We start from the raw sequence: 27,221 nt of genomic DNA, 5'->3' as shown, positions 1-27,221 counted from the left end.
TATCCAAAAATGATCTTTGCTAGAAGAGTACTCACTAATGAAGTCTATTTTGCTTCAAAACACAAGCCTACTGTGGTGGGGTCGAATGCCAGTCCCACCTGTCTGCCTAACACTCCTGACAGCCGCTGTCTTGTCAGAGACACTTTTGTCCCTTCAAGTTATCCTCTGCATGCTGTTCTTTTAACATTGCTTCTCAGGAGGTTACCAATAACCTGCTAACCACAAAACACACAGCACCAGCTTGTGCCTGCCTGAGACTTGTTCCTACTTATTGTCTTTAACAATCTCTGCAAACAAGCTGCAGACACATTATTACAATGCTAAAAAGCAACCACTGTTTTTTATTATATATGTAAGGTTGGCTTATCTTGTTTTGTGGAAGGAAAAAAAAACTCTAGGTAGCTTTTTTAAGTAAAAAAGTGAAATCTTGTTTTATTTTAACTGAGTTATAAACAAGGTAAATAAAGTAAATGGCTTGCGGGTGATAGTCATAGAAAAAAAGCATTTTTTTTAGTTGTTAATCACAAATGGTATTGCTTATATTTCTTGAAGTGATCTCATTTAAGATTCCACTCCTGTTGAATGTGTATCAGAACATTTATTGTTTTAAAGTTATTGCAAAATCTTGCACTTTGAACACGCTGTGTGGTATAAACTGTCAATTTTATTGTCACACCAATGAAAGTCAACATTAGGAACATCAGCTAATGGCATAGGAACCATCAGACCACTTTGACTAAATGCCACTCGACATAACTAGTCACATGATTTAGTGACACAGGATTTGGTATTGGAGATATTTATTTCATTTCTGAAGAAGTTCTTGAAAAAATAAAGGACAAAAGCCCTAAAATCATTTTTAAGCCTCCTTTGGGCTGCAAGTAGAAGTTGTTTGGAGTAGGAGACATGTCTGCTGAATTAAGAAGTATTGCTGAAGTAAAACTGAATTAAAATTAATTTAGATGGGATTATTACTCTTCTTTTTACAGTTTAATGACATATTCGTTTAAAGCAAAGCAGAATAAATGGTCTGAAATGTATGCCCTTTTTCTTATATATTATGTGATTCTATAGTAACATGTCACTTTCTGTAGCCCTGTTTGAAAATTCCTGACTTACAGCTGAGAGACAAAATTACCTTGATTTCTCCATGTGAAATAGTTTCCATTCTTCAGGCCTGCCCTGCCTTAATGTGCAATGCAGAGAAGGAATGCAGAGGAAAAAATAGGAACATGCAGTGCAGCAAGAAATGTCGCATCAGTGTGGGAAGTAGTGTTATGCATCTTAGTAACATGCCCTAGACATTACATTTGTATTGTTAATACATCTAATAAGACGAACATGACGACACTGCAGAAACAATCATTATCCAAATTTAAACCATTTCTAAGTTCTGTAACACTTATAGAGTAACTGTCAGATTCTTTCACTGTGTATAAAAACGCCTAAAAGGTTGCAGCATTATCAGTTAAAGAGAAGATTCCACTGGTGCAGACTACCGACTGGAAAAAGATTCTGTAAACGTGTATTGCACTGTCTGAGCAGCATATAGGAATACCGCTATAAGTACAGCATGAGAAGTACAACATTTACTCAGAAAACCTTGACTGTCAGTGGAACCAACAGGATGAGAGTACAGAGTCCATCTCCTTCTCGTCAAACAGCTAAGTTCCGCTCAGTATCCAGTGATTCCCAAAGGGGAACCGCATATAGTACCTCAGCCACCCGTGGCCGTTCAGGATTTCCAGGCACTGCAGTTGTGCTTGGAACAGAGCTTCACCGTCAAAATGAAAAGGAAGAACTACAAGAACTGAATGTGCGCTTTGCTGGTTACATCGAGAAGGTCAGGTCACTAGAACAGAGGAATGCTGAATTAAAGGCTGAGGTAGAGGAGCTGAATAACATGTTTAAGTCAGGAAATATTGCTGATGAATATGAGAAGCAGTTCAAGGATCTGAAGGACCTCATCAAAAGGTTAACCCAGGAGAAGGGAGTGGCTGACATTGAGAGAGGAAACCTTGAGGAGGAAATCGAGGTGTGGAGAGTGAAAGTTGAAGAAGAGCTGGAGCTGAAGGGTAAGAGGCAAAGCTGCGTGCTATTTAACAAATTTCTCTTTTTTTCATTTTTGGGGTAATTATAAATTCAGTCTTGTAGACTGGCTCTGTATTACAAGGAATTGCTGATGGTATTAGAAATGTGTAACACTAGGGGTAATAAGAAACAATGAAGTAGTACAGGCACCTGTGAATGCATGCACACCCAGATGCATGCATAAATAGATTGATAGATATACTATCATCACTAGAATTGATTTCCTGAGTTAATAAATATGAATTGCATGCAACCTTTGATTGAAATTTGTTGACAAACTCAAGAGGTTAGGTACAAACCCATATGTCACCCAGTAGATAGTCAACTGGCTCACAAACAGGACCAAAAGGTTAGAATTGGGAAGTCGATCTCTACAAAGAGGTCTGTCATAAGTGGAGTCCCTCAGCGATCAGTCCTGGACTGCTCCTTTTTGGCATTTACTTCTCAGAAGTCACGGCCAATGTCAATTGTCTCTGGCTGACTACATTTGCAGATATTTGCAAATTAAGAGCTGTCATTGAATCTCAGACTGACACAAATGTTCTCCAGGAGGGCTGACAGACAAACAACTGGTGTCAGAGCCATGGACTAAAACTAAATGCCAATAAATGCATAATAGTATCCTTTGGGAAGTCCTCCATGCCTGGTAACTATTGTATTGACAACACACCCTGTAGAGTTAACCCAGTAGTCAGGGACTTAAGGACATACATGGATATTAATCTAGCCTTTGGCCATCATGTGTCTACAGTGGTGAGGAAATCATTCTATGTTGCACAACTTATAAACAAAGGTATGGCATCTAAGTCCAAGGAAGTCATTATTCCACTGTATTCGGCAATCAACAGACCTGTCATTCAGTACAATGCCCCCTTTGTATGTACCTAACCAGGCAGATCCAACAAGTGGAATTTTCACAGAGGTTCCTCACTAAAAGAATGCAGGGCATAAGTAAAATGTCCTGTTTAGACCACCTCAAGGTCTTATCCCTGTATTCTGTCTCCTACAGACTTTTGAGGGGAGATCTGTGCCTGGCATACAAGGCGTTGTCAGACCCCACTCTAATGGACCTCCTGTATATCCACAAAATAAACAGCACTAGAATTACCCATTCTAAAGACCTAAACCTTGCCTGTGATATAAACAGGACCTGCTGGGCAGATAGGTATGTATCCTAGAGACTACCTCACCTATGGAACAGGCTCCCTTTCCATGTAAAGCAGAGCTCCTCCCTAACCCAGTTCAAGTGCAACTTGGACAATTGGATGGGAAAACGGAAATTCATCCCTGGTTTGACACCTATGTCCCTAATGGACACAGGTAACCTGTAAATGGTTCATCTCTCAGGCCCTTGCTTATACTTATCAAGGGTAACAGAACTTGTCAGAGATTTGGAATGCTTGGCTAGGCTTAAAAAGGCCCTTGTGGTCATTAGCCTAGTAAACATGTATGAACCTATTATCACTATTCACATTCTACACGTCCCATATCTAATTATCCAGTATGCAAATAAGGTACACTGAAACTGAATATTGACCTTACAAAAGGGATATATATTATTAAACAGGACAGTGCAAACTTAAAATGAAATTCAAATAGCTGCTTTCACTTGTTCCCCCATTAAATGATTTAGTCTTGAATGATACAAAACAAGTCCTTTAAGATATGAATTCACAGCCCATGTTTCTGTACGTACATGACTTTTCAGAGTAGGTGAGCCGCTTTGTACAGCATTCTTAAAATTAAAATGATGTTTTTATTTAATATATAATGGGGGGGGGGGTGCAGCTGAAGTACATGAGCACCTCCCAAGCTTTTTTCTGGCTCAATACTTTTCTTTTGCAGAACAGTTCATGTCCGTGATTTTGTATATTAATTCTACTATAATCTGTTAAGCTAAATGTATGAAGAATTTACTGTGAATTAAAAATGTTAAGAATGGTGACAATTTAAGAAACATTTTTGTTTTGCAAGCATATTACAATGTATTGGAGTTTTACATTTTTTGGAACAGTTCATGGTCCATTTAAGCTGTTTTAATGTTGAATAGTTTCTGAGAACAGATGCATAGCATGCAGTCAGATGATGTGACCCTGACTTGTAGCAAATTACAGACACTGCTACAAAGAAATGAAAATGATTCCATACCACATTCAGACTTAAAACACCTCAGGCATCACTCAGAAGCAGAGTTGATTACAACTTTCACAATGAGTAAGTAGTTTATTCAATAACAGAAAAGTAACCCAAAAATATGGGAATTTTACAGTTAGATCCAATGAGATGGTCCTGGCAAACAAACTGCAGCAGAATTCTGATACACTAGAATACATCATCCTGTATTATATATGCACAGTAATTTTAAACAGCATTACATGAAACAATTTATGAAATGTAAGCAGTGCTGAGAAACTGGAGCAAAAATGTACAGTACGCAGTCAAACTCAGTTATAGTAAAACTGACAAAATCAGATCAAGAGGCTTTCTTTTAATTTAAAAGTGTGGGCATAGCTTTTGCTTATTTTGTTTTTAAAATGCTAATTTACTAAATGTTATTGGCATTTATTTGGTGTTTGTTAATAGCCTACAGCATGGCATTTTTCTACATTGTTGACTTTGTATAATCTCTTGAAAGTATCCCATAAAAGTATATGAACATAGGCTGTCATAACATAATGCACTGTCCTGCTCATGGTAAACAGTTTACAAATTATTTTTGTCTATTCATCGCTGTTTGAACGCAATAGCAACCAAATAATATTGCACATGGAGCACATGATTACACTCTGATAGTCGGAAAATGACAAATCAGTTAAGCACTACTATAGCGCGAGACCTGAACTTTATAAATGTTAAGCACCCCCATCTAACTTGTTAAGGTCAAGTCTTGTGTTTGGCAGCCACATTTGCCAGTACTGACCAGCAAAATACAGCAGCAGGATAAAAAAACATATTTGTTTCTGGTAGTTGTCTGTACTGATATGATGTCCATACCTCTTATAAATTTAGAGTGTCTCTAGAATAAAGTACAGTTTTGTACCTACCATAAATGTAGATGTTCGAAGATCCACATTTCTGCAGTCCTTACACTTGGGTAGTCCGCTGTCCTCGGTCGGCCCGAATATCAAAGTATAAGGCTGACGTTGGTCAAGGCGCATTTGACTGACATCAGGACGTCAGGGTACAAATGCGCATGACCGACGTCATATCCTCAGTCTTTTCTTGCCCCAGATGTCAGAAGACCCTAAAAATAAAGGTCAAAACCAAAAGACAGCAAACAACCAACCAACCACCCGTGCACTAACTATATGTACAATATATACAATATACACAATATGTACAACCCAACCCACACAACCGCCTCTAACTACAGAGGGGAAGGAGGGAGGGTAAATTGGACTGCAGCAATGTGGATCTTCGAACATCTACATTTATGGTAGGTACAAAACTGTACTATGTTCTTCATCTCACATTGCTGCAGTCCTTACACTTGGGTAGAATCCCAAAGCAGAGGTAAGGGAGGATGGCTAACTACAAGGAAGCAGGAGCTGCCAAAATGCCCTGCAAAACAGCAGTGGCAAAACCAGCCCTGGATTTAGAGTAAAGTGGCAGGTGATAATGCCTAGAGAAAGTATGCACTGAACTCCAAGTAGCTGCCTCCAAAATATCCTTGGTCGCCACTCCCTCAAAAAGCTGTTGATGTGGCAGTAGCCCTAGTGGAATGAGGCCTAATCCCAGCTGGAATCTCCTTGCCATGATGGGAATAACAGAAAGCAATGCAAAACCCAATCCACTTAGAAATAGTTTGTTTTGACACAGGCTTGCCCTGAGAACTCAAAGCAAAAGAAACAAACAACTGCTGAGACTGCCTGAACCCTTTAGTTCTGTCCAAATAATAACGCAACTGCCTGTGTACATCTAAAGTGTGCAAAATCTTTTCCCCTTTATTTTGGGGATTTGCATAAAAAGTAGGCAAATGAATAGTTTGGTTTAAAGCCACACTAGAAACCTCCTTAGGCATAAAGGAAGGATTAGTATGTAATGATACCCTATCCTTATGGAAAATCAAGAAAGGCTCAACCGCCATAAGGGCCTGCAATTCAGAAACCCTTCTTGCAGAGGTAATTGCCAACAAAAAAGCAGTCTTCCATGATAAATATTTCAACTCAGAAGTAGCTGCAGGCTCAAAAGGTTGTAGAGTGAGTTTCTCCAACACAAAATTGAGATCCCAAGCAGGAGTAGGAGCTCTTCGTGGGGTCTTATATTCTTTGCCCTCTAAGAAATTGCTTGAACAAAGGATGAGAAAACAATGGTGGGACACAATCATAGTGAGCCAAAATTGCTGCAGCATGAACCTTAATAGAAGAGAAAGACAAACCTTTGTCCAGTAACTCAGTAAGATATTGAAGAGCCACACTCAAATTAGGCTCAGAAACATCAAAATCTTTGCTGCACTCCAAAATAAAAATCTCTTCCATTTATCTGCGTACACTTTCCTTGTACTAGGCCTTCTAGCTTCCAAAATCACATTCAAAACTTGTTGTGGAAGTTGAGACCCTCTATGGTTCAAAACAGAATATGCCAGGCCGTTAGGTGAAGAGAGTGAAGTTTGACATTCAGCAAATGGCTGTCCTCCTGTGACAACAGGTGTGGAATCGAAGGCAAAGGCCATGGAGGCTTCCGTACCAGACTTCTCAGTAATGGGTACCAGTGCTGTCGAGGCCAATCTGGAGCTATTAAAATCATCCTTGGCTTGTCCTGTCTGACCTTTAGAAGTACCTTTGGGAGGAGAGTCAGAGGAGGAAAGGCATACACATGAAGATTGCTCCAATTGAAAGAAAGAGTGTCCACTTTCCAAGCTGTGGGATGAAACCTTTTGTGCAAAACTTTGGCAGCTGATGGTTTAGTGGAGAAGCGAACAGATCTATGTCTGGAGTTCCCCATGACACTGTCAATTTCTGAAATACATGAGGATCCAATTTCCACTCGTGGGGATCCATAATTCGTCTGCTCAACACATCTGCTAAGGAGTTCTGTGCTCCTGGCAGAAACCTTGCCTGAAGATTGAGCTGTAAACTGATAGCAGTCTCCCACAAAATCATTGCTTGCCTGCATAGAGGATAAGAATGCGTTCCCCCTTGCTTGTTGATGTACCACATGACAGTGGTGTTGTCTGTTAGAATCAACACCTGCCCTGGAAGAAGTAAATCCTTGAAAGCTATTAATGCAAACTGGACTGCTAACATCTCCTTCAGGTTGATATGTAGATGTTGTAGTCTGGCAGGCCACTTGTCTTGTATCCACTTTCCATTTAGATGAGCTCCCCAAGCTTTGTCTGAGGCATCTGTCGTTAAAATCTGACTCGCCTCTGGCCGGGTCACAGAGAGTCCCTTGTTTAGGTGACATTCCTGAGCCCACCACAAAAATTCCTTTTGAATGCAAGGTATTATTTGAATGACAGTGTCTAGATCCTGGCAGTGCTGTGTCCATACATTTTGAGGTACCATTGCAGCTTCCTCATATGCAGTTTGGCATTGGGAAGCACCAGAATACAAGATGCCATGAACCCTAAGGCTTGAAGGACTGTCCCTGCAGTCAGCCCGGACTGATGAGATAGCTGATGGAAGTAAAGGGATAGATTCTTTTGTTTGTCCGGGGTTAAAAAGGCCATCTGGGATGCTGTATTCAGTCTCACACCCAGAAAGCACATGTCCTGAGAGGGTACTAGACTGGACTTTATTTCGTTCACAGAATACCCCAGGCATCTTAGCACTGCTATCACATATTCCAAATGATGAAGAAGCTCTTCCCTTCCTTGAGCCAGAATCAGGCAGTCGTCCAAATAAGGATAGATCTGTATTCCTTTTAGCCTGAAGAAAGCTATTACTGGAGCCAGAACTTTCGTGAACACTCTGGGCGCAGTAGATAAGCCAAAGGGCAATGCAGAGAACTGATAGTGAGAAGTCCCAGCTCGAAAACGCAGATACTTCCTGCAACTTAGTCTGATAGGAACATGAAGGTAAGCCTCCTTGAGATCCAAAGTTACCATCCAATGATCTTTGCCCAGCAGAGGTAAAAGCTGCTGTAACGTCAACATTTTGAACTTGGGAATGTCCAGATAAGTGTTGAGGGTAGATAAATCCAAAATTGGTCTCCACGTGTTCCCCTTCTTTGGTACTAGGAACAGGCGAGAATAAAATCCTAGGCCCACTTCTGGCATAGGAACCGGCTGTATGGCCCCTATTTGGAGTAACAGAGAAACTTGCTTGTGAGCCTCTATTCTTTGTTGAGGAGGAACGTCTGGCATGCCTTTGAAAGGAGGCAAGGTATGGAAATAAAACCTGTAACCGTGGTGTATGATATCCAATACCCATCTGTCTTGGGTAATTAAACTCCAGTTTTCTTTGAAAAGTGCTAACCTTCCTCCCAAAGGTGCTGCCAGACGAGAAGGCTCTGGCAGCTGAAAAGGTAGGTCATTGGGTCTGTTTACGAAAGGACTGACCCCTGCCCTCACCCGAAGACTGTGCAGGAGAACTCCCTGTTCTAGGCCTGAAAGAGCCCTGAGCTCTGCTCCTACCACGTCTAGATCTACCCCTAGACTGGGAATCATAAGAAGGATACGTCCACCCCTTAGTAGGCCAATTTCTACTAAACTTTGGAGGCTGGACCTGCAAAAAATCTTTAACCGTCTGCATAGACTTAGCCTTGTCTTCCATTTTCTTTAAAACTGCCTCAACAGGAGGACCAAACAACACGTCAGATTGTAAAGGAGCATCTAAAATCCTTGTTTTAACATGTTCAGACAAATTTTGATCCCTTAGCCAGGCGTGCCTGCGAAGAACTGACCCAGTGGCAGCCACCCTAGACGAGGCCTGTACAGCATCAAAACCACATTGCAAAGAATGCTTACCCACCTGTTCAGAAACATGTACTAAATCTTGCAACTCTTTACAATCAATACCTACTGCCAGAGCATCAACCTTAGACTTCAATTGTGAAAGAAGATAGTTTTGGTATTTCAACATGTGAAACTGGCAATTCAAAGCCCTCATAGCAAGAGTGGAAGAAGTATAAACTTTCTTTCCCCATCTATCCAAGGCCCTAGCCTCTTTGTCTGCAGGAACCGGATTCTTTACAACAGAAGCCTTAACACCTTTAGGCCCCTGGCTAACAGTTTCTGGGTCTGCCCTAGGACTCTTAAAAAGATACTTATGAGCTTCAGGCACCCTGTAATACCTATCTGGTTTAACAGGAGCAGGAGGCAAAGAATCAGGATTAAGAGAAGCCTCTGAAAAAACATCTTCCACTACATCCAAAACAGGAGGTATAGCCAAAGGCCTATGCTGGGGTAAAAACAAAAATTCCCTAAGCCTTTTCCTGGAATCAGAGAAGTCTTGACCTTCCCACTTAAAATGCTCCCTCATGGAATGAAGAGTTTCTGAAAAAGAAAAATCCTCAGGAGGAGAAGCAGAAGGAGTAGAATCATCCACATCAGAATCAGAATAAGGAGAGTACTCCTGCAAGTCTTCAGCCGAAGACTCTGAAACATCTGAAGCCTGCTCAAAACCCCCAGCTCAGGCTCCATCCTAGGTCTCTTATCAGGAGGGGGCATAGAACCCCTAATCAAAGTAATCAAATCTTCTGCCATTTTAAGCATATGCTTCTTGGGCACAGTTCCCGAAGAGCTAGGGGTAACACCAACTGAAGCTAAACCTGGCCTGCCCCTGGGAGAAGCCTTTGAAACAGAAGGAGAGGGCCTAGCCACCCTAGGAAGGGAGGGGAGTATAGTAACCTGAGAAGCCCCCTCAGCCTGACTTGCCTCCTGAGAGGCCACATCTTGCAATAATAAAGTCTCACCCTGGGAACACAAAGAAACCTCCGGTGGAGCCACCGGCTCCACCGACACCTCTAAAGAACCGGCGTCCGGTACAGACGGTTCTTCTAGCCTAGGCTTAACTGCTTTGTCCTTGCGCTTCTTCGAAGAAGCGGGCGTCGGAGCATCCGACGGCATTTTATAATTGCACCGCTTCCCAAAGACTAACCTTGCACAATCCAACCTTCTCTTTATAGTGCGTTTATTAAATCTAGCACAAGAGCGACAGCCAACAACGTCGTGCTCAGGCCCTAAGCAAGGAATACACAAAGTATGATAATCTCTATGCGGTATCTGTTTCCCACAAGAAATGCAATTATTGACTTTTTCTGACATCCGGTAAATCACTGAGGCAAGAAAAAACCAAAATATTCCCCAACGGGGTACTTAGCCAACTTTGAACTCGGTCTGAAACTTCGAAATCGAAAAATCTCAGAACGCCAACCGGCACTTGCAATGCTGCTTCTGCATCGGACCATGCGGCAAAAAAGACTGAGGATATGATGTCGGTCATGCGCATTTGTACCCTGACGTCCTGATGTCAGTCAAATGCGCCTTGACCAACGTCAGCCTTATACTTTGATATTCGGGCCGACCGAGGACAGCGGACTACCCAAGTGTAAGGACTGCAGCAATGTGAGATGAAGAACATCATGATGTGCATTCACCTGCATTTTCTGAAGGATACAAAGCCTAAAACTCAAATGTATGCCATTATTTAGTGACTTCAGTCCTCAGTGATTTGTCCAAAAACAAAAAAAGATTTTATGAGGAACAGACCAAATATATGAAGCAAGAATGTAGAAATTTTGAGGCATGACAAGGTGAGTGAAAACATAAAGAGACTATGTTACACTGTCTTTCTGACAGCATTCATTAAGTGCTTTACAGTTTTGAAAGCCAAGAAAACACTTAGCATTTTCTTTTCCCTGTAACTAGTAGTACATGGAGTATATAAAGGCCATGCCCTACAAGAATTATGAATGGCTCTCTAATTTTGTTTCTGTCTTTCGGCTTTTCCGGTTAGGGGTCGCCACAGCGGAACTCCGGTCCACTAATGATTGGTAGTTGATTTTTACGTACCGAGTTACCAGCCCTGACGCACAACCTTCAACAAAGGTAGACTCATTCACACACATCTCCACGCAGAAGATGCTCTAGCTGAGAATCGAACAGGACAGCGTCTTACTGTGAGGCGACAACGCTACCGCAGCACCACCACCGCGGGTCATGAATGGCTCTCCAATAATAATCTTTATGTATGCATTTTCAACATGGATGCTTTGCTCTCAAGGTGAATTTCTTGGCATCCATGTCTCAAACACAAAATAAGCAAGTTACGATTGGCAACCTGATCGTAATCTGCTGTGTTGTTGTGTAGAGCTCAACATTAAGTGATACCAAGTGGCTAATGAACCAACTTCATGTATTCATTCAATGAGGTATAAATGAACATTTGAATTGTGACATTCACTGGAATGTGAGGCGCAGGTATGACAGCAGTCAAAGTACCTAATAAACCAGTGATTACTATCTTGGGTTTTAGCTAGATCTACCCTATCAATGAATGTTCCCCTCAGCAATTAAGAGCTAAACTCATCAAAACAACTATATTTGTGTCTGCAGTGCTCAAGGTTTCCGCAACATGTTGATGAAACTGCTGTTGGAAAAGGGATACTGAAGGAATAATGACATTTTTGTTGACAGCCTTTGTTCCAATCAGACATGTGGTAGGGAAAACTGTAAGGCTATCCATTTGTCTGATCAATATTTGTAAAGTTTTTTTTTTCATTCATCATCATCATCAGCAGCAGCAACTTCCCTGTCATATTTTCTCCATGGGGTTGGATGTCGTATCATATTTAGCCATCTCTCTCTCTCTCTCTCTCTATTCAATGCCATTCTCCTACCTGACTATCACAGGTCTTCTCTCACACAGTCCATCCACCTCTTTGCTGGATGCCCTCATTTCTACTTGCCTTTTTCCTGCCTGTCCCAAATCCCTATCACCAGGATTGTCTTCTGCTTTTCTGCACATGTGCCCAAACAACCATAATCTGTTCTCTTTGACCTTTTCTGCATTTGGAGCTACTTTGGCTTCTGCTATGATGTCCTCATGTCTTTGTCTGTCCCACAGTGTGCATTCTACCACCCATCTCAGACACTTTATCTCCATCACCTCTAGCTTTTTCAACTGCTTTGCTTTTACTGCCTAGGTGTCTGTACCATACAGTAGTACTGGTCACACCACTGTTTTCTTCACCTTACTTTTCAGGTTTTTGTGGTGCTCTTCTGTCATACACTACCTATGCCACTCTATGCCACGTGGCTGCAGCTCCTCTGAGTCTAGCCTTGACCTCCTCATTCAGACTTCCCTTCTCTTCAACCACCCCTCCCTGATACTTGAAGCTGTTAACCTGCTCTACTATCTTTCATTCTATCTCAGTTCTCAGCCTCTTCTAATTTCCCTCATTTGCTGCCATTACAACTGTCTTATCTATACTCAGTTACTTCCCATGTGTCTTCAGTTTTGCATTCCATTCCCCTGTCCTTTGCTGAAGTTCTTGCTCAATGTTTGCTTGTAATGTTATGTTGCCTGCATACAGCAACTGTGTTGAGCTGTCCCCTCCAACCTGCTTGCTAATGCAAATGAAGTCCATCCCCAGTGTGAACAGCAGTGGACTCAGAGCTTAACCCTGATGTACCCCCAATCCCACTGGGAACCCCTCTGTGAGACCAAACACTATTCATACTTAAGTCATTGGGTACTTGCACATAGCCTATACTAATTCTTCTAATGTCACCTGGACTTCGAACTACCACAGGACTGCCCAAATCAGCTTTCTTTGGACTGTCACATGCTTTCTCCAAGTCTAGAAATGCCCAGTTGGACTCTTTCCTCATCTCTAGCTTCTTCCCAACTATCTGTCTCACTGGAAGCATTGGGTCATTTGTGCTGCATCCTGATCTAAATCTTAACTGCTCATCTCCCATAATACTCTGCACTACACTGCATATTTGTTTGTCAATCACCCTCTCCAGAATTTTCATGCAGTGTGATAGGAGTTTGATACCTTGATACCACCCACAGTTCTGAATGTCCCCTTTGTTCTTGAACACTGGCATTAGTATGCTTATTCTCCAGTCATCTAGGATATGTCTTCCTCTCCATACTGCTATGAGTACCCTCAGCACCCATTTCTCTCCTGTCTCACCCAACAGCTTTATTATATCTGCTGTGACCTCATCTGAGCCTGCTGCTTTCCCTGACTTCATTTTCCTTAGTGCTATTCTTACTTTTTCTATGGTAGGCTCCTCCTCTTCTTTCATTATAGGTTGTGCCTGAGGCAGTACAGCTTCTGTAGGGTACTCCTTCCATCTGCCTTTAATGTCCTGTGGACTGGTGTGGACAGCAGATTGTTGTTGAAATACCCAATGCCTTACAACCTGATAGAGGTTCTTTTTGCCATTTACTCAGTCACTTTCCAGAAGCTGGTAGAATGCCTTATTCTTTCTATTACAACTCCTCTCTTAGCTTCTTTGTTAGCCTTCCTGGTCTGTTACATCTTTTCTATCTCCCACTTTTTTCTGCACTCTTTCTTTCTTTTGATGACTTCCTAGTCTTTTGCATTCTACCACCAGCTTTCCTTATATACCTTATTTCCATGCCTGGTTCCATCTCATATCAGTTCTGTAGTCCTCACGCATGCTGTTTTGAGGTGTTGCCATTTTTCTTCAGCACCACCTATTTTCTCTTCTTCTTGAGGTGCTACAGCCCATAGTAATACCTTGAACTGTTGTGCTTTCTCTCCAGTCAATGTCCAGATATTCGGCCTGGTTTCTGGAGATCACAGATCCTTCTCTGACTACTGCTTGCACCTGACTGTGGCAACCAGTGGTTTATGCTGTGGGCCGACTGTTTCACTGGTGACAACTTTGCAATCACTGATTCTACCCCTGATTCTACCCCTCTGTCCTTTCCTCAGGATGACTACCTGAGTTGCATGTTGCCAGTTTTGTATGTGATCTTGTGACTGTCTCTCATGCTGAACCATGTGTTGGCCACCAACAAGCCAGACAGAAGTCCAGAATGGACTCTTCTTTATTCCTGTTGCCCCACCCAGGTGGACCCAGATGGTCCTCATATCCTGTCCTGTCTGTAACTAAGCGCATTAAGGTCACCCATTATCAACACCAATTCATGTTGTCCTGCTTTATCTAGTAGGTTCTGCAACTGCTGTATAAATACACTCTTTTCCTCACTATCACAACCCTGCTGTGGAGCATAGGCTGAGATTATGACTAGTGCCCCATCCTTACACTGGAGTCTGATTGCCATGAGTCTGTCACTAATTCTGATGACATCCTCCCTGTCTTCTGAAGCCTCTCCCTCGCCACATTTCCCACACTATTTCTAGCCTGTCCTCCTCCTGAGTTGTAGACTCTGGATCCCAACTCAAATGTCTTTTCTGCACTGCCCTTCCACCTTGTATCTTGGATACACAGGATGTCCAGCCTCCTCCATACAATCACATCATTCACTTCTGAGCTTTGTAATGATTAGAACAAAACAGACTGAATTTGTTTGCATTAGCATTTAATATTAAGTGGAAGTCTTTCAACCATTTCTCTAAAGTATGGAAACATTCTTGAAATTGTTTTGCTGGTAGAAAGTAGTGGTTGTCTATGCATAGTATGGCTGCATGCTCTGTATGCTGAAACACCTTTAGACATCTGATTTTCTTTGTTATTTGGTTTACGTATACATTGAACAAAACAAGTGCAAGGAATTATCTTTGTCTTAACACCTTTATTCATAATATGTTCAGATAATTGCTTTTAGCACCACCAGACTCTGATTTTTTTATCTGTTAAGTAAATTCAAATCAAGTTATAGTAAAGAGAGTTAAATTTAGATCTACTAATTTGTTTGCTACTCCTTCATGACTAATGGTATTAAAGACCTTACAGAAATATATGAAAAGTACTGTTAATTTACTACATGAATTCAGATATTCTCTAAAATAGTCAGATTAGGAGAGCTGTTTGTTTGTGTCCTTCGGCTTTTCCCGGTTAGAGGTCGCCACAGAGGAACTCCGGACCGCTAATGATTGGTAGTTGCATTTTACATGCCGAGTTACCAGCACTGATGCACAACCTTCAACGAAGGTACACCCATTCACGCATGTCTCCACGCAGAAGACGCTCTAGCTGAGAATCGAACCGGACAGCATCTTACTGTGAGGTGACAACAAAGCTTTTATGGAACCCAAGCTTACAAGTAGTAGGTTTTGAACTGTGATGGGCATAGCTGTTTCCTAGTGAATGATTTTCTCATGGGTTTTTCATAAGATGTTAGGAACTACAAGCATTCAAAAGTTATTGATTCTTGCAGAAGTACCACTTTAAGTAGTGGCATTATTCGACTTTCTTTCATGTATTAAATATGATCAATGTTGTTTTGCAGGTATTAAGGGTAACCATGTTAGACAATGTAAATATGTGCCACTGGTGAAGCAGTGTATTCAGCACAGGCCTGTGGGGACTAGGGGTTCAAGTCATTTCTGCCGACAGTAACTTGGTTAAGGAACCCTTGCTCTTGGAATAGTTTATGTATATTTTTGGGAGCTGACATGAAGATATAATCAAAGTTCCTCCAGAAACTAATCACTTCCCAGGTGTAAGAACACTGGGTATCACTGTAGTCAGTAAGTGCATGAGCAACTAAACTGCACAAGGAAATTCCACAAGCTGATTAAGTGACCCCATGGGGTAGGGAAACCATCATAATATATGGGTGTCAAAAGATTGAAACGCAGTAAGACCTAAAATGCAAAACAGTGAAAGGCAAATACTGACAAAATTGAAGTTATAATAGGGAGGGGCTTATGCCCTTTCCTCACTGTTGTGCAACCTCAGAGTTGATCTATATCTAATAAGCAGGGAGTGTGGGGGTGCAACCCCCTCACATGGTGGGTGGGCTGGGAGTGCATGGGGACAAGCTTTACCTGCACAAACACTGAAAAATGTAGTTCGATTTTGTCACATTTTTCAATAGTCTTCTATGGGGTTAGATTTTTGTCACATTTTTAATGTTTTTATACTTAAATATTCATTACAGGTAAGTGAAATAAGAAATAAAATATCACTGTTATTATCACTTGGATAACAACTTCTACAGCTTCTGTATCTTGTTCATAATTATAAATACAGTTCTGAAGAATTTAAGAATTCAAAGCAAATGCTATTACTAGCCAAGTATTGCAATTCCACTTTCTCTGTAGCTAAAATTATTTCTTCAAACATAAAGTATGAAATTTGAATGAAAATGTTGTATTTCCCATTGCTTTGCAGACCTCTTACAATTAAGTAATCCATGGGTAAACAGCATATTTTTGTTAAAACTATTACCATTCCTATAAATGGCAGTTTGCAAACAAGAATGAGTACATAGATGTGTGTATTTTCTTTCTACAGAGGAGGCAGAAAGGACACTAAGGGACTTCAGGCAAGATGCAGATAATGCAACCCTTCAGAAGGCCGACCTGGAGAGAAGAGTAGAACAATTAGTGTCCGAGTTGCAGTTCCTTAAGAAACTCCATGACGAAGAAGTGGCTGATCTGATGATTCAAATCAAGAATTCAAAAGTTGCTGTAGACCTGGTGTCCAGTCGACCAGATTTAGCTGCTGCACTTCGTGATGTCCGTGCCCAGATGGAACAAATTGCTGCAAAAAATGTTCAAGATGCTGAGAAGTGGTACCGGAGCAAGTTCGATACCCTTAAGGACCATGCAGCCAAACATGAAGAGCACATGAAGACAGTCAGAGAAGAAATCAACAAATATAGTACACAAATCAGTGATCTGGAAGGCCAGATCAATGGCCTTCGAGCTCAAAATGAAGGTTTGGAGAAGCAGCTGGATGACATGGAAGTCCAGCATTTGGAAAATGTTGCTCAGCTACACAATATCATTGCCCAGCTAGAGAGTGAGCTCTGTGAGACCAAGGCTGACATGTCAAGGTACATGCAAGACTACCAAGATCTGCTTCATATCAAACTGAAGCTGGATGCCGAGATTGCCACTTACAGGAAACTGCTGGAAGGAGAGGAAAAACGGCTTGGTATTTCTGGTGCAGGTAGGTCCACTAGGAGATACTTATTAGTTTTCTAACAAACATTTGTCAAATGATACCACACCATAATGTGACTAACACACACACACACACACACACACACACACACACAAAACTTTTCTTCCCCATAAAACAAGTCCCTGGTTAAGACAGCACCCATACATGCCTTAACATTACTGAGGCTATCAACTTTTTTGCTGTATTTACATTATTTTAATTTTCGTTATTTGCTTCCCTCAATCTTATCTAAAAGATCTTCCAATTTCAACTTTATTTAGCTGCTGTTATGAAAGTACAACATAAAAATATAATAACAGGAAAACAATGAACAGTAAATGGGTAAATACAATAAAATGTACAAGTAAACAAAAACAAAACTGCCACTTGATAAAAATGAACAATGAAATAAACATATATGATAAAAGGAAATGAAACAGCAAATCAAGCATGTCAGTTAGTGAGTCCGCAAACTAGATATTACTGACTAAAAAGGGAATTCCCCAATGTTGCATGTAAGACCCAAAAGAACAGAAAAGAAAATATTTTAATAAGCTGCAGAATCAAGTTAGTGTGGCAAACTCCATGAGCCAACATAGAAGTGAACCCACAGGTGTACGGCGTGATAGACAAAATGTCAAAAACAAAAATTATAGATGTATCTAACACCACCTGTAGAACCATCAACAGCCCCTGCAAGATAGAATGCAAAACCTGGTGAGGTGATGAATGCACAATAAACTTCTCCAGAGAAAAGGGACACAAGGCACGTATGAACTAGGAAACTAACACCAAAACTTTATATATAACACAATAAGGAGCAAATAGACAGTGCAGGCTGTACACCAGTCATAAAATGTTGGTAGCAAGATGCACTACTAACTAGCCTAGCCACAGAGTTCTACATGAGCTATAGCCAGCCAATCCCAGAGTCAGGGTGTTCAGGGTAAAGTACATTGCAGCAGTCGAGGTAAGAGAAGTCCAGGGCATGAACTACTGCTAAGCCTGAAGACTAACATGCTTGATTCTGAAAATATTCCACAGGTAGGAATAAGAAAATTTTACAACTGTGCAAAGTTGGTCCCAGAGTCTCACCCTGTTTTTCAAGGTCTGCCCTAAATTATGCACCCTGACAGTGAACTCAAGCTTAATGTCACCATAAGAGACATAACTGGGAAGTAGGGTACAGGAAAATGCTCAAGAGCTGCATTATGTTCCATGGTGAAGATTTAATGTGTCAGTATAAAATGGCTTCCAAATCATCAGTGAGGGTAGACATTTTTGTCACATCATCCCCTGGGAAACAAAGGTAAAGCTGAATATCGTCAGTGTAACAGTGATATGTTGGGCCCCTTCCTAATCTAATTAAATTTCTCAAGGGAACCATATGCACTATGAAAGGACGAAGTCTGAGATTAAACTCTGGCATTTCACAGTCCAGAGAGAAAAGGCACAGGTACTCAGACCTAAAATAAAAATGTTTAAGTACAGCCTAGGAGATAAGAAGTAAACCAGTGAAGTATCCAATAGGATCTTAAGCACTCAGTGAGGATGCCATGATGATCTATGGTGTCCAAGGCTGCAGACAGATCCAGCAGGACCAAGACAGATTAGCATCACTGATCATTGATCATTAGGAGCTCACTGATTACTTAAAGACATTCTCAGTGCTATGGGAGGATGAAACCCAGGCTGAAAAGGGTTTAGGAATTATTTTACTGCAAGATAAACATTCAAGTTAAACACAAACAACCTTCTCAGTAACCTTACCCAGAAAAATGAAAGTTAGAGATGGGGTGGTAGTTATCAAATACATTTGAAATAAGAGATGATTTCTAAAGGATGGAGTGATAATTGTCTTTTTCAAAAACACAACAGCCCTCAGAGAGGATACAAAGATTCAAAAAATAATTGGTCCCTGAAGCTGAGATCCCTCATAAGATCCTCCAAAGCTAGTTACAAAAACAAAATTGTCACAGATTCTAAAGAAAACCACAAGGCATTCTATAGTTATGTCAAGAATCTCAATGGCAACACTCAGATCTGCTCTGAGCTACAGCACAATGGCACTAAATATACAGAACCAACTGATATTGCCAACATCCTGGCAGACAGGTTCAGTGCTAACTTCACACCCCTTTCACCCCCTAAAGGGCCCATCTCAATACCGGAAGAATACCAAGTTCCAGTAATCACGACCGCACAGGTAAAACCGCACTCTCAAAAGCCAAAAATACAACATCCATGGGACCAGAAAACATCCTGAGCTGTGTTCTGCATGAACTACAAAACAAACTGACACCCCACCTAAGTACCACCTAAGTACCATGTTCAGGCAGCCTACTGAATGGCGCACAGCTATCCACAAAGGGGAATCCACCATGGACCCCAGGAATTACCGCCCCATTAGCCTGAGCTGCAAAGCCATGGAATGTATCATTATGGATCTTATAAACAAAGATATAGGTAACCTTCAAACTCTGGACCCCACCCAGTTTGGGTTCATAAAAGGCAGTCTCTCCTTTTATGACCTATTACAGAGTACAACGCCCCATTTGGTATGTACCTCACAAGACATTTACAACAGCTGGAAAGGCCACAGAAATACCTTATGAAGAGGATCACTGGCCTCAAGCAGATGCCATACGCAGACTGTCTCAAAAAACTCCAGCTCTACTCCATCGCATATCGCCTACTCAGAGGTGATCTCTGCCTACCATACAAAGCCATGTCAAACCCAGAGCTGTTGGACATGCTACACTTACAGAAATCCCAATACCTCCGGGCCACACACTCCAGGGATGTAAACCTTGTCACCACAAGAAACAAAACATGCTGGAGGGATAGATTCCTGATCCAGAGACTCACCATACTTTGGAACAGACTGCCCATTCATGTCAAGCAGAGCACCTCATTAGCCCTCTTTAAGAAAAATCTTGACGACTGGATGGGAAATAGGAAAGTCACCCCAGGGATCACTTCTGTGGCTCTGCTCGACAGGGGCACATAAAAATAATTTTTGGGTGGTGTAAGCCAGAGAATCTTTACGGCTAGGCTTGTACAGGCCCTTGGGCCGTTAGCCTAGTACCTACCTGTGAACCTATGAACATCAAGGGTGGCCTGTACCAATCTGGAAGGACAATGATCCAACTCACTCATTATAGAGTGCATACTGGATATTGCAGAAATAAACCAGTCATAATTGGGAATATCAAACATCCTTCAAGATAAAGTGAGCATTCTTCCATAATTAATATATTGCTGACATGGTAGAAAAGAGGATCTTAGAGCAGCCATCTTGTCAGTGAAAACTGAGCAAGCAGTTCACCCTAAGAGATTGAAAGAGACTGACAAGTGGTGAAGCAGGCAGGGCTTCAGAATATACCGATCACTTAAAAGATAATGGACAACTGCAGATATCTCTCTACATAAATACAGGGGATCTCAGTTTGGCAGATAGCATAAGGTTCACCAAGTCAAGATCTGTCACTCTACAGGCCCCTGCACTACCATTAATAATGTTCTAACCTTTGCCTTCTATAAGAAGTGAGCAGAGTTTTTGATCAAATTAAGGTTCATGACTTTATGACAGCCTGGGAAAACACAATATGGGGCTAAGACATCAGGAACTAAGCTCAGTAAGTTATTCTAGTCATTAACCAAATCATCAACATAGCCAGCATCATCCTTCAACAGGAATCGAGGGACTACAGAAGAAAAAAAATTCAAGTGTACCATGGCTAAAAGAGTGGGTCGCCCTTAGCACAAGATCAAGAGGATTAGTGTACAATAATTCTAGGGCAATGTGGACCAGAAAGTGTTTACAAGAGACCAGTTCCACCACCAAGTCAGAAGTCTTCTTGTCTGAAAAAATGATAAAGTCCAATGAATGTCCAAAGTCATGAACTGCAGAGGTAATAACCTGAGCAAACCTTAAGCCTTTCATTATACAGTGAAATTTTCTAGAAAGAGCCACTAAACTGTCAGTAACTCAGATTTTAAAATCATCAGGGACCACAAGAAGCTGGTGACAAAATACAAAGTCAATAGGAAATTTGCAAATTCTAGGAGGAATGCTGTCACACAACCAACAGGATTGTAGATGAGGGCAAACCCACTGTTTGCACCATTAGCGAAGACATGTTAAAAAGAGATGATCTTTCTAATGGCAACCTGTGCTAGATGTAGCCTACAGCATAATATATAACAACTCCTCCCATCATTTTTACCCTATATGGGACTGTGAATAATGGAGACCCCAAGTAGAAGGGTCTAAATTACAAGATTGAAACACAAAAAGAGCGAACGCTCTTTAATCGAACAATAATGCTCAAAAACCACAAAATATCGAATGCACGGAACAGCAATTGTTTTTCTCAGGGAGAAAAATCCCTGGGCTGTTGTCAGAACTTTGCCGTTTCCACCACTGTGGTGTGACAGAAGAGTTGGTATATTTATTCTATTTTGTCTCTGGATTTTTTTTTTTTTTTTGGAGCAGCGATTTTTTTTTCCCTGGAAAAAAAAATCACTGTTCTGTATGTTCAATATTTTCTGGTTTTGAGCATTAGTGTTCGATTAAAGAGCGTTCGCTCTTTTTGTGTTTTGATCTTGTAATACAGACCCCAGAACAATGGTGACAGCCATATATAGTCTGAAACTGCTATCAAACCATTACTCCATCATAAAAACAAGGTCAATATTATATTAAGTCCAACACAATAACAGACGTGTTGCAAATATAACTTAAAAGTGGAATACAGTATGAAGTGGGGGGGGGTTGTCATAAGAGGATGAGTCACAAATACCTACCACAGATGAAAAAGTAGAACTTAGATACAACTCAAAGGACAACAGATGGAGGTTCTTTGGCTGTTTTGTCCCAACAAAGGGTCTATGGAACTCAGTGTCCACCAGAGGTATGCAACCAGGAGTGTTCACACTGGCATGCCTCTGTAGACCACCTCTATACTGCTGCAGAATATGCAAACATCAACACAAGTGAAACATAGGAAATGGCAAATGAATGGAAATTAAATGACAGACAGCCTGGACCTGTGGTACAGAGGGATGGGACCCCAACTGCAACTCAGTCAAAAGGGGTTTGATTAGCAGCCCTAGCACAGGGAGCAGGGAGTTAGAAGAATGAAGGATATGTGGTCTGCTCTTCACTCTCTTGGGGGGGGGGATCTTTGGCTCTCAGGTGGTACATAAGAAGTCTTGTTTCTCTTGTAGTGGTCAGAGAAACTACTCCCCAAGCTTTAGGAAAGAAGGGAGGGCTGCTTGCTGGTATCATGCATTGTAGACGTGAAGGACAACTAGTGTGGTCTGTTCATTGCACATCCCCATTCTAGTCCTCAGCTGAGCATCCATAGGGAGTTAGGGCTGTAACAGAAAAATCACTCAAACCACCCAGATGGCTGCCTGAATGTTGGCCACTGCCAGTTGACCCTTGATAGGGAATGAATGAGTCAACTGCCCATGAAAGTGCAGATGATAAACAGTATGAGCAAAGAATACACACACAAAAATATTAAAGGACAAAGACTAAGAAGAGTAAGACTGTCATATGTGATGGCAGTATGGTGTCACGATTAGTTAAAATACCCGTAAGTTGCAATGGCAGTATAGTAACACAATTAGTTAAAATAGCCATAAGTGGGGAGAATTAAAAGAGAGCATGGGACAATATAGAATTGGGAATAAAGAAGGCAGGAAAAGGGACTAATAAATTAGTCAAGTTAGGAAAACTGAAGGTGAAAAAAATATATGTTTGAAGAGAGAGGCCAAGTATAAATAAGGAAAGGAAAAGAAGGGAGTTACAATGCATACAGGCAAAGTAATGTGAAGAGAACAACAGACAGAGACTACGGAGAAGGCAACGGAATAATAATGAAGCAAAGAAATAGGGTAAAAGGAGATAATTGTTATGACACTTGAAGGCAAAATAGGAATAAACCCAATACCAACAACAGCACAGATGAGAAAGCTGGCAAGCCGGATAATAGGTAGGCCTACTCGTGCAGAAGTGATGCAGATTTGTCTTCTTTTCGTGAAACTCAGACTTGATCCTGGAAGCGGCTTCACAGAGTTTCAGGTGGGGCAGCATACTTTATTTATTTATTTTCTTTTATTTGCCTTTTTTTAACCAGGTTGGTCTGGCTGGGCCAGGGGCCCTTTTTCAGCAGAGACCCAAGGATAAAAGCTCCAGTACAAAAATAATTTGTTACAATGAAGTACATAATTTAGTAAACAAACAAGTAAAAAGTTATACATAGAAGAAAAATAAAACTTTTTTATACATGCTTGGAGAGTAAACAATCTTAGATACAGATTATACTTGCTGTATAATATCAGTTTATATCAGTATTTGCTGTGAGGCAAGAAACTTCAAATGAGAACTGTTATCCTTGGTGGCCATGATAAATACGTGCATTAGCATTTTGCAATGTTGTAGATGAAAGTAGTTACAGGTTATTCACATTAATTAGTATTACACTGTAAAAGCACCAAACCATTACCATGCCAAGGCCTATACAACCATTATTAAAACTCAGTGCTTTGTAAATAGTCACAAACATAAGTGCCAATGCATGACAAATCATCTGTATTTCTAAACACTTGAAAGATCATCTGAAAACAATTCATATGATGGTCTGGTCCTGCACCAAGAAGCATGCACACAATACACTGTTAGCTATGGTCCAAATACTGTGTCCTCTCTAAAATGTAAAGATGAATATTACTAGGGCATCTGATGGCATCACAGATGTTGCTTTTAATAAAACTTCATTCTGCCTCTGTGGTTAATGCTTGCTTCCCAAACAGCATGACATCTTTACCGCCAATGTGCTGTTGCATTTCATGTTGTTCAACATGCATTCAGTAATATCACACACTAACATAACACAACAGCAGCAATTATGTATCACCCTGCTGATATTACAAGTCTGCAACTTAAATTAATAAAAATATGACTATTTCCATTAAACATCATTGCATACCTCTCAACTGTCCAGAATTTCACAAAAAGTCTACATTTTTGCATTATATTTTTGGTTTGTTCCTTATAAAATGTGTTTTTTTCTGCAAATCATTAAGGACTAAAGTCACTAAATAATGACATTTGAGTTTCAAGCATCATGTCCTTTAGAAAATGCATGCTAATACAAAACCTGCTATTTTGTATGGTTATAAGAGCAATAATTTATTTATTTATTTAACATTTTGTTGGCCAGGAAAGTCCGACTAGAAAAGAGCCTATTTTCAGTGGAGGCCTGGGGAGAAATGCTCCAAACGTATCTTTGGAATGTGGGAGGAAACCAGAGCACCCGGAGGATACCCACACCAACACAGGGAGCACATGCAGACTCCACACAAAAGGCATCCCAGCCGAGAATCGAACCGGAGAACCTCTTGCTGTGAGGCGACAATGTTAACTGCTGTACCACTGTCCCTAATTTTGTCCCCACAAATTATTTTGCTTTTTCCAGAATTCCTGCGCTAAGAGGTTGAGAAGTATGCATCAATTCTTTCAAATATGAAGAATGGTGTTCACAGACACAGAAAAAAGAAATTTAGATTTAAGAAAAGCATCTTTTACTAAATCAACTGGGCATACAGAAGTATTATTGAACTGGAACATTTGTTATTTGGCAGTTAACATAATACAGCTCCATAGATCTATAATTAATGGGTAGAAAGAAAGAATTTGTGCTATGAAGGTAGACCCCAGGTTTCACCTGTTTACATATTTTGGAGGACCGCTGTGGCCATTGGCAGGTTGCATAGCAAAGGGGAAGCATGGAACATAGCAACCCAGCAACATCATAATATGCTGTCCTTGTCTGGCATGAATTTTGTTATGCCCTAACTGGGAGGGGCTGACTGACATCATGAATATTGTTGTATGTAGCATCAATTAGCTACTGCCCTTGCAGTATGCCGAAATCAATTTCTGTCATGTGATTACATCAGTACCTCTATCACCAGTGGACTGATAAAGTACAAGCATCAACCCCATGCTCCTCAGAATGGGAAACATTGATCGCCGATCGTCATACTTCTCCCCACTTGCTTCTTCCAGTGCCCAAACAGTCAATCAAACTCAGGATATCTTGGTCAAAGTCAAGGATCTCTCTCTATGCATGGAGCTAAGGCTTGAGCCTGTGGATTATGATTATTTCTTTTTGTCACAGCCTGCCAATAACCTCTGCTACTACTAACGGCCCTCAGTCTTTTGGTGGGTTGCCCAAATAGCTATATTTTGTATTTTTGTCTCTTCAAAACAATACAAAAAATCAGCAACTGTTCTGTTTTCAACAAGTAGCAGAGACACAGCAATAGATGTGACTATGGGAAGCAAGGTGTTACTTCCAAATAATAAAATATACCTTTTATTTTTAAATGTAATTTAATTCTACTTATGTCTTAGCTGGTAAGTGAGCTGGTTCTCATTGGACCTTTTTCAACCATGGCTAGACACAAGGGCAAGGTAAAGTGCAACGTTCATATGGCCAATGCTAGATTAGCCTATCAACCAGCATTGCCTTGGGAGATAGGAAGAAATGGGAGCACCAGCAGAAAATACATTCAAACCCAGGGAGATCTCCACATACACTTGTGCTGATAGTAGGAATTTAGCCACTGCATTAATGAGCTGGCTTTGCCTAGTTGTTCAAAGGAAGTAACATAGATGAGAAGAGTTTTTCTGTTACTTAGCAGTGTGCATCTCTGCTAACAATCGACAAAAGTAAATTAAACAGGCATAAGTTATGTTGTAAAGGGAATGGACTTGACTACAAGAGTCACACTGGCAGAAAACACCACCCTCATTCAAAAGTGTTGTTCATGAGGTCAAATAAAGGTACCAAAGCTTATGTAAAGTATACAGAACAGACATTCAATGCACTCTGGGACACTAACAGTCATAATAGCCAGTGCTGACAGAGTGAATTTAAATTTGCTCTGTTAACTGATGTTTGTTAGTTAGAGAACTAAGAAAGTGCAAGACCAACGAGGACTAGCTGGTAAGATTGTCTCCTGATTACCTTCCTATTGACATGACGGTACTTGTAATGTCTCGTACCAAAAGACCAAAGCTATAGGACATCAGCAAATCTCAAACATTGCACTTCAACTTTAAACTTATTTTTTTGCAGGGGTTCAAAACCCCCTGCACCCCCAATGTGGGGGACAAACCCCCCCACACACACCCCAGATATATACCAACTACAAGATCACAATACCTCGGAGAAAAGAGAATATTCTAAGACATAGGCATCTCAGACTTATAGACATTCAGCCAGTATTTTGGGACTCGTGCATGCAGGTCCCAACATTTCAAATGTTTACCATTCTGGCCTACCTATTATTCTATGAATGCATTCTGCTTTCCTCACAGGGAGTACTTAGTGCTTGCTTCACCGTTCCTGCTTACTATCTTTCTTACTCCTGTCTGATCAATTTTGTATTGCGTTTCTAGTACAAGTAACAAATAATTATATCATAATAAGAAACATGTAACTATATATCAGAATAATAAATACCTTTTAACAGATATTTATAACCACTTCAAGAAATAACTATGATTATATTGCTGAGGACCAGCTAATATATATTTTAATATATTTCATTATAAATTAATTAAAGAGGATTGACATTGTGTTAATGTGACTCTGAGTACTAAGAATTAATTATTCTTCTCTAAGTTATAGTCTTTTTAGTGTTTCTTCAAGGAAACTGGATGTGTATAATTAACACCACCCTCATTCAAGGAGGCTAACCTTAATCTGTTTATTCTTTCTAAGTACAAGCTGTTACAAAGGAAGAGAAGACAACTTCTGTAGTGCACACCGTGGAAACCCATACAACTCATTAAGTGAATGTTTGAAATCCTACTTATTATACCAGAAAAGAAAAAGCCTTCAGCGTCTGCAAAATGGGCACTTAGAGTTCAACCAGCCCTCCTGAAACATCTGAAAAACACAACTTGTGCTCTGAGAGAAAATGAGATAGTGCACAAAATTGTTTTGTCTTAAATGTGAAACTTGTATACCTTAGCATGAGAAGATCCTGAACACACAATGCTTGTACTGAAATAAAGTGCACTTTGATGCAGTGAAAATAA

The 27,221-nt window shown here is 40.7% G+C and overlaps 1 protein-coding gene across 1 annotated transcript; it reads left to right on the top strand.

Annotated features, from left to right (window-relative positions):
- Positions 1 to 1,275: 1,275 nt before the first annotated feature.
- Positions 1,276 to 27,221, top strand: LOC122794776 (vimentin-like). The gene is made up of 3 exons (XM_044063401.1): positions 1,276 to 2,075; positions 16,442 to 17,101; positions 26,902 to 27,221. The coding sequence occupies exons 1-3, from the start codon at positions 1,574 to 1,576 to the stop codon at positions 26,970 to 26,972; spliced, it is 1,233 nt and encodes a 410-aa protein (XP_043919336.1). The 5' UTR covers positions 1,276 to 1,573; the 3' UTR covers positions 26,973 to 27,221.

This window comes from Protopterus annectens, chromosome 2.part1 (genome assembly GCF_019279795.1).
Source record: "Protopterus annectens isolate FY-2018-M chromosome 2.part1, PAN1.0, whole genome shotgun sequence".
Taxonomy (NCBI): Eukaryota; Metazoa; Chordata; order Ceratodontiformes; family Protopteridae; genus Protopterus; species Protopterus annectens.
The sequence above is the reverse complement of the archived record's forward strand: the minus strand, read 5'-3'. Positions and strand labels throughout refer to the sequence as shown.

Excerpts from the sequence above, each read along its gene's own strand:
- LOC122794776 (XM_044063401.1), top strand. The coding sequence starts at position 1,574 with ATGAGAAGTACAACATTTACTCAGAAAACCTTGACTGTCAGTGGAACC. Across the intron at positions 2,076-16,441 it reads AGAAGAGCTGGAGCTGAAGG|AGGAGGCAGAAAGGACACTA; the intron begins GTAAGAGGCAAA and ends TTCTTTCTACAG. Across the intron at positions 17,102-26,901 it reads GCTTGGTATTTCTGGTGCAG|TACAAGCTGTTACAAAGGAA; the intron begins GTAGGTCCACTA and ends ATTCTTTCTAAG.